The sequence below is a fragment of the Rana temporaria genome, chromosome 13, assembly GCF_905171775.1.
Source record: "Rana temporaria chromosome 13, aRanTem1.1, whole genome shotgun sequence".
NCBI lineage: Eukaryota > Metazoa > Chordata > Amphibia > Anura > Ranidae > Rana > Rana temporaria.
This window is the reverse complement of record NC_053501.1, coordinates 32815116-32823894: the sequence shown is the minus strand read 5'-3', so window position 1 is coordinate 32823894 and position 8779 is coordinate 32815116. Positions and strand designations below refer to the sequence as shown.

The 8779-nt window shown below is 39.7% G+C and overlaps 1 protein-coding gene across 3 annotated transcripts in view; it reads left to right on the top strand.

Annotated features, from left to right (window-relative positions):
* SYNE2 (spectrin repeat containing nuclear envelope protein 2) overlaps window positions 1-8779 on the top strand; it is a 431618-nt gene that overhangs the window by 102934 nt on the left and 319905 nt on the right. For all 3 annotated transcript variants that reach the window (XM_040333402.1, XM_040333400.1, XM_040333403.1), the window contains exons 15-18: window positions 1290-1386; window positions 4628-4812; window positions 5665-5811; window positions 7914-8057. In XM_040333402.1, coding sequence (XP_040189336.1) covers window positions 1290-1386; window positions 4628-4812; window positions 5665-5811; window positions 7914-8057 — 573 coding nt within the window. The remainder of the gene's footprint in view (window positions 1-1289; window positions 1387-4627; window positions 4813-5664; window positions 5812-7913; window positions 8058-8779) is intronic.

The window sequence follows — 8779 nt, the reverse complement described above, 5'->3', positions numbered from 1 at the left end:
TATATACAACCATTTAACACCGGGTACACCCATGACATTGGGTTCGAAAAGCATTACAAGTTTTGCTAATAAACCACAAAGAGGAAAACTGTTTGCCTTCAGACTCTCTGAAATTGGATATGATTGGGCAAATGAGGAATGGTGGGTAGTTACTCCTATTACTTAGCTGCATGTGTGATTTGGAGCATTGGATTCTGAACTCTGTAATGAACAAACTCTCTTGGAAAAAGCAACAATGCCACTTGCTGGTTGTAATATTATAATACTTAATGCTTATATGCAACATAAACATTCTTCATGTACATAAACTCTTTATTTTACAACCAATTAAAGTTGAACAAAAGGCATTTTTTTTTGTTTTAGATAGGGATGGATTAGATGCCCTGTCAGTTTTTATTGCTGTCTGTGTCCCCGCTGGTGATATTCACGCTCTCTCTATTTGTCCTGTTTTTTCTATTATCAGTGAAAGTAAAAGAAAATGAAAAATTTGGGGTTGTCCCCAGAAAATTAATGGAAGGGAAGTTTTCCAATGGGGACGCTTGTTCTGGTCACCTGGGGGTCCCCAAGGATTTCCTTTCACTTACTGTTTGGCTATGGGACAGGAAGTAAGGGAAAAACTCTGCAAAGGAGAACAGATGGTGAAAAAAAATCTGACAGGTTTTAACCCTCTCTTGCGCAAAATGAGGACACAATTTTTGCCTATAGTTTTACTTTAACACTGTGTACACCCATGACATTGGGTTTAGAGCAGAAGTGGTTTGCCTTCAGTCTCTCTGAAAATGCATATGACTTGGGCCAGTAAGATATGGTGGATAGTCGCTCCTATTACTTATTTAGCTGTGTTTGCAAATCTGATTTTTAGCTGCTGAACTGTGAAGGAGCAAACTCTTTTGGAAAAAAGCAGTAGTGTCACTTACTGATTGTATATTAGAATACTTAATGTTTATATGCAACATGGACATTAATCTGACTAAAACAAATAGTAATTTTTTTTTTAGTCCTGACCATTAAAAAAACAAAGTAAAAGTTGTAAAAAAAAAAAGAAAACCCCAACAACTATATACAGTATTTTCTTTGTGTAGTTATCGAATTCCTCAAGCAGTCTTGGTGCATTGTCTGTGCTATTAGAGGACTTATATAGAGGACACATATGTATACACACATTGAGACTAACTATGATGGTGCACAGATTTTTGGATAGTGTAGTGTGATTGTCAAGTGAGGACTCTGTTTTATCGCTGTCAACAAAGATCATGAACCTTTGCTCAAGTTCTTTTTCTGATCCACAGGAATTTGTCGGTGAGAAACAATTCATGGTTCATCTTGAAAATGCATTTCAAAAATTCAAAGAACTACATAACCAACTTCTGACTACAGAGGAATATTGTAAGTGCATACTTGACTATTTTACATTTCAGGCATATAACAGCAATCCACATAAAGAAAAAAAAAGTGCAGTTCTTGGTTCAGAGTAGGTCTGGACTGCTCCAAATATGTTCCTCAGCAGAATTTAGCCTCCTAAGATTAAAGGGATTTTCACTTTCATCTTATGACCCGAAGAGCACTATACATGGTGGATATCCACACCATTCATGTTAATTAGCCTCTTCCTGCTGCCGGTCCCCTCCACATTGTTAATTTATCACCATCGAAGGAGATGAAGGTCAGTGAACAGCTGAATGGTGAACAGCATTTGGATGTAGCTTTAATTTTTTTTATTAAAATAAATGTCATGCATATTTATAAGGGTAAAAGATAGGGGGCGCTTATAATAAAGATAACAATGAAAATCATAGGACTGCACTCCTGAAGTCACTAATCCTTATCAAATAAACAAATGTGCACAAAACATTATCAAACAACCTATGATTAAAAAATATTGTGAAATATCAATTAGTGCAAATAATATTTAGTCCCAATCTTAAGCACAAAAAAATATTATGATAATAAATCAAAGTCCATAAAACACCAAACGTCCATTCCGTGCTTGCTGTGATATACTGATAGAGAAGTGATCCTTCACCAAACTTGAATAAACACCCAAAGTGACTGGATAAGTAATCTGCTTACCAGAGCACATTGACTCCTTTGCTCAAAAAGAGAGTCAATGAGAGCTTGTGCAGGATAATGCCTGCTCACATAGGCTAAAATGGAGATATTAGGCAACTTGCTCCTTAATGGTCTCGGCCGGATATGAAATAACAATGGAAACATCCATAGCGTAATTTCGTTTATTAAAAAATGAGCAAAGATAAAACCAAATGGCTACTCACATTTAAAAGTGCCTATCCCGGCACTGGGGCTGCTGGCTCTAATCGGCAGTCAGGGGATCTGCCGTACTCCCATCGCCTCCCACCGCACTCTGTCCGTGGCGTGTGTTCCACCTCACAGGAACCAACAGCAGGGCCAGTCAAGCTATGTACGTCATTTCCGACCCTGCTGTTTGTTGGTTTCTGTGAGGTGGAACACACGCCACTGACAGAGTGCGGTGGGAGGCTGTGGGAGTACAGCAGATCCCCTGACTGCCGATTAGAGCCAGCAGCCCCAGTGCCGGGATAGGCACTTTTAAATGTGAGTAGCCATTTGGCTAAGTTTTATCTTTGCTCATTTTTTAATAAACGAAATTACGCTATGGATGTTTCCATTGTTATTTCATATCTGGCCGAGACCATTAAGGAGGAAGTCGCCTAATATCTCCATTTTAGCCTATGTGAGCAGGCATTATCCTGCATAAGCTCTCATTGACTCTCTTTTTGAGCAAAGGAGTCCATGTGCTCTGGTAAGCAGATTACTTATCCAGTCACTTTGGGTGTTTTTTCAAGTTTGGTGAAGGATCACTTTTCTAGCAGTATATCACAGCAAGCACGGAATGGACGTTTGGTGTTTTATGGACTTTGATTTATTATCATAATATTTTTTTGTGCTTAAGATTGGGACTGAATATTATTTGCACTAATTGATATTTCACAATATGTTTTAATCATATGTTGTTTGATAATGTTTTGTGCACATTTGTTTATTTGATAAGGATTAATGACTTCAGGAGTGCAGTCCTATGATTTTCATTGTTATCTTTATTAATTATTAGTGCCCCCTATCTTTTACCCATGTCACTAGGAGCATTCACTCTTTGAGGGGAGCAGCTTATTTTATTTACTGCTATATATTTATTCACTCGGCGCAGAGTTTTCACCCTTTATCATGCATATTTATAATTTTGACAAGATAAATAACACAAAAAATTCTGGCATGATCTATTCTTGGAGTTTTAGGGTAGACCAGAAAAAGGTAAATCTCTCCAGAGAAAGGATGCCGTTGTTGAGCTGTGATGCCAACTCTCTTGCCTCAATAAGTTGGTAAAACCAAAACAAATATGCAGCAAAAGCTGAACTCCAGGAGAACCAACAAGTGAAGAAATCTCTACAAAGTGAGGGGCATTGCCCTGTCAGATAGTTGACACCAGAATTCCTGCATTTGGTGCATATGGCCCTGGTACCGAATAGTACATCATCCAGCCGCATACCTCTGCCCAGTATTTCAGCCCGAAGGATTGATGGTAGTGAACCATATGCTTTACCTGTCCCTCCCGGGTGCCAGGTTTCAACACTATATGGGCTTAAGCACCCATGAGCATGAGGTCTAATATGTATGTATGTACTGTATATGTGTGTGTATGTGTATATATATATATATATATATATATATATATATATATATATATATATATATATATATATATATATATATATATATATATATATATATATATATATATATATATATATATATATATATATATATATATATACTATTTTTTGTTTTGATGTGTTTTCTACCAAAGGATTTGTTTTTCTGTCAATCCAGTTCTGATATTAACCCAGCTTTGCCCACAGCAAAACCCTGTGCGGCACATATCTGATTTTTCTCAGTTACAATTAAGTAACACAGAACATTTTTCTACATCAACCTGTGACCAGGTAGTGAAAGGACACTATTGAGCACATCTCATCTCACTGCACTCTTCTTCTAGAAGCATGCGCTGTAGCTCAAGTGATTGGCTCCTTGTGTTGCATTCCTTAACCCAGTGTGACTGTGATGTACATTGGAACTGCAATCAAACTTGGGTCCTTACAATGGTTGCAATAAAAAAAAGTATTTTTTTACCTGCAAAAAATGTGCATTTATTTTTTTCAAGAGGTGATTTTGTCCTTTTTAAAGCCACAACTTTCACTGATCCATCTGCAAAAGGCAGTCAATAATATTTAAACTTCAGGTTACTTCAGTTCATATCATTATTGCCATTTATACTCCCTGACCAAACAACCCCAATAACACTCCTGACCTGATAGATGCTGATGCAGCCTGTGCAATCTGTTTTATTTTTGTCCGTTTACATTTTTTTGGAGTATGGTGGGGGTCGAAAGACGGTATAATCCTTTTGACATTTTTAATATTGTGGGTGCAATTAAATAGTGCGCCCCTGTCATGTTTACAGTATGTGACATAAATGAATACAAATAAAAGATTATAGGTAGATTGTAGGTCAACAATTTTGTAAGCTCTGTAGTATCATTCTTATTATGCCAAAAAAAAGTTTTTCTCTTCTAACTTTGTTTTTGATTTTCAGCTGATGATTCAGAGATTGCAAAACAGTACAAAAAGATCGAGTCAAAGTACGAAACATTTGTTACATCAACTCAAGAGGTGCAACCTGTTTTGGAAAAAGTTCAAACCTGCTGGATTCAGTTTGAGAATAATATCAGCCTTATTACAGTCTGGCTGGATGAGCAGCACAAGATGCACCCTGGCCATGTATGTATTCTCAACATTAAGAGTGCTTTTATGTATTCTCTATAACAGATTACATCATAGGCCAACCAATCCGTGCCTTCCTTTTTGGTTTGATGTCTGTTTTGTGCGAATTGTCTTATGAATTTATTGGCAGATTGTGGCACCTTGCCCCCTGCTCTGTAATGGAAGATGCTCTCAGTTGAGCTGTGTCGGACGACACCAAGACCAATATGCACCCAAATCCAACCTCCTCGCCCCATGTTGCTGACCTGTTTGGGCCCCTTAAGCAGCTGAGCCCCTCTTACAGTCATCTGCAGGTGGTTTGAGATGTGCTCTGTGGGCCTCTATCTCTTTATAGAAAATGTCCAGCCCACATTGGAAGGATTGATATTCCCCATGATAAACCCATAATTGATTATGGCTCCACCCAGTCTGTTGATGAAACAACCTATCACCCAGTTTGCTTTATTACTAGCAGTCTTAATGCTGCTCCCCTCCATGACTTTCTGCTGACCAGAATATCTTGACGGCCACCACTCCAAAGAAAATAGTGTACACCGGACCACGAGATCTTGTGTTCTGTCATATGGAAATTGTGTACAATAGTCATTCAATACCTACATCCTTCCTGGCATAACGTACTCCAATTACATTATTTGATGGCCGTTCTCCCAGGTCACTCTTCATCTGGACTCCTAGCATGTATAATGGTTTCAGGGTTTGTTTGTTGGTGACATAGTTTAACAGTGATGTAAGGCATAGATAAGGAATCAAAAATTCCACACAATGACAGCAGTATCTGTTGTTTAAACATTGCTGCATCCTGGTTGCTGCTTTTCTAGACGTGAGTAATATTTTGTTAAACAAATCCAGGTTCCCATGGAGATTCTGTCCAAATGGAAATCATTGCACAAGTCATTAAACAGAGATGCCAATTTCTTGATTGAGAAAACCAACGAGAAAGCAGCTTCCAAGTTGTCCCACAGGCTGAAGTCTTTCAACAACCGATGGACCAAATATGTATGTAGAAAAAACGGGAGTATTTTACTTTAATTAACAGAGTATTGTGTACAATTGTCTTAGTTCACAAAGCTGTAACTCAAGAATGAGATTTTTTTTTAAAGTGTAAGCAGGACCAAGACAAGGGGCGGGCAGGAGGGGGTAGCTGCCCCCTGCCCCTACACACATTCTACAGCATTTATTAACATTGGGGAGGAGGCACAATTCTGGATCCTTGTCTTGAGCACTGGGCATGGTGAACTAACACCATAGACCCAAAACCCACCCACCCTGGTCCCCGCTGAACTTTATTTTGTGGGCGATTTAGCTACCACTGCCCATAGTGTAGTGATCTGGGGGATTTGAAAGCCCCACTTTTCTTCCCCTTGTTTCATTATGGCTTTTTGGACAGATCAGAGCAATTCATTTTGGTCACGTTCTGGCACATGACCACTTTGACTAATCGGAATCGCTGTGTACAGGGTTAGTACACCTTTTTAGTTTTTTTTGTTTAAAGGTGAACTTACAATTTATGAATTAATGCATGCGACTATAATTTTCAAATCCCTTTTTTGAAAACAAGGATTTTTGTTTTGGTGCATTGTCTTTGTGAATTTAAGATCAGTTGAACTCTTAGTTTAAAATGGCGAAATATATTCCAGGAACCTTAAAGTGGTTCTAAAGGCTGAAGTTTTTTTTACCTTCATGCATTATCCTCCATTCAGCTCCCCCCAATACTTACCTACGCCCAATCCCAATCCAGCTATGTGCATGGGAACCAAGGCTCTCCTGGGTCTATCCTTCCTGATTGGCAGAGATGCAGGAGCCATTGGCTGCTGTCAATCACAGCCAGTGAGATGGAGCAGGGGGGGGCAGGGCTGAGCCCACGCTCTGTGTCTTATGGATGCAGAGAGCTGGCTTGGGAGTGGGCACACACGAGTGCCCCCACAGCAAGCGGCTTGCTATAGGGGCACTCAGCAAAGGGGGAGGGTTCCAGAGTGCTAGCAGGGGGCCCCGCAAAGAGAAGGGTAGGGGGTGCTCTGTACAAAACCACTGTTTGTAAAGGAAGATTTTTTTTAGTTAAGAAAATAACAATCACTGTGAAACAAAAGGTGGTTTGTGTCTTCCAGTTTATTTTCTGTCCAAAGCAGCCACGGCCTGAGTAGAAAAGTCCACTACCAGAAACTGTAAAGTAGGGCTTATGCTATATGTGGAGAAGAAGTGGTCTACCTGCAGAGATCCAACACGCCCCTTCTAAATCAGACCTATATCTTTGCAGTCAGCAGAGCACATGCTTCCTACTGATTGGAGAGCTCTGGTTCTTACACAGGATGGGGTGCGTTGGACCACTCAAAGAATCCACTGCTTCCCCACAGAGATCAAGAGGGTTGTTAGGACCATTGCCTCTGCTTCTAAAATGTGGTGAGGTTAGACCTGATTCTTTCATGAGTGGTTTCACATATTTAATCTTGGTAGAGCCATGTTCTTCCTTTTTTAAAATTTTTTTTTAATTAGAACTTCCAGTAATATGTTCGTCACTCCATCACCTCTGTTCTCAGTTAGCATTAAAACCATTATTGTTCTTTCTAATATTGAGGTAGTAGAGTAGTGAAAAGGTTAAGAATCACTGATGGTATAGCATCATAAGATAATCTCAACTTTTGACCAGCTTGATTTTTGTTTGCGGATAGCAGTCCCCGGGACATTGTTCTCTATCACCAAGTTGCCAAAGTGTAAACCCCCCCCCCCCTCATTTCCAGGCTAAAAAAGGATAAAGCTATAAGGACTGCACATTCACACATACAGTTCTGATTTCAGTACAGCATCACAGTCCGCTTTCTCAAAATGCTTTAAAATGGGTTTTCCAAGAACCCTTCTGGAAATTCTTGTCCACAATGCCTCGATTGACAAATGATGGCTCCTTACTCTAGTTAGCTCTTTGTCTTTTGCCTTTTTCAATTTCCTTTGCAATGCAACCTATAATTACTAGTGGGGAAAATACTTTGTGATCATGATTTTGATTCTGTGGTCTTATTTGAGAAGTATGATTTGCTTCTAGATATTAGTCGGATGTTTGTCACTTTCCTCCAATGTACAGTTTTTTTTCCCCCATATTATTTTAGTTGAAGCTGTATGAGGAAGAGATGAAAGAAGGGATGGGCAGTGAAGCGCAAGATGACCAGCCTGATGGCTCACATGCAGGAGATTTTGCCAAACAAACAGAGGTCTCAGCTCGAACTCTGAGAACATATATTCAGACATTGCAGGTCAGATGTTTTCTTTATATTTTAGTTATAAGTTACTTACTACACAGCATTTTTAGTACACCAGTGGTAAAATCTTCCTTGGGGTCTTCCTGTCCCTTCTAAAAGGTATGCATACTGTTAATATGAAGGTTATTTGTTTACATATGTGGGTTGTGGTAGTTGCGTGCTATTACAGTTAAGTTAATATGGATTAATAGATAAATATAACTTTCTGATACACCGTATATACTCAAGTATAAGCCGAGTTTTTCAGCACATTTTTTTGTGCTGAAAATGCCCCCCTTGGCTTATACTCGAGTCACCTTTTTGCGCCCAATCTCCCAGACTTTGGGACCCCTGGACTTGGCACACATGTAGCTCCACTCTTTCTCTACAAGTGTGCAAAGTTTGTTGTCCGAAGGACCTACGGCTGGGGAGCACAGATTTTTCAAAGTTGGGCACCCCTTCCATAGATTCCCATGTTAAACGGTAATTTCTCCGGTGATTTTGGGGACCAGGTACCGGCCAGTCATGGACCCGGAACTTGGCACACATGTAGCCCCATTTCTCCTCAACAAGTGTATAAAGTTTGTTGTCTGGGAGATCTACGGCTAGGGAGCACCGATTTTTCAAAGCCAGGCACCCCTTCCATAGACTCCCATGTTATACGTCAGTCTAGGCATGGGCACAGTGAGGCATGGGCACAGTGAGGCATGCACATGGGCACAGTGAGGCATGCAGAT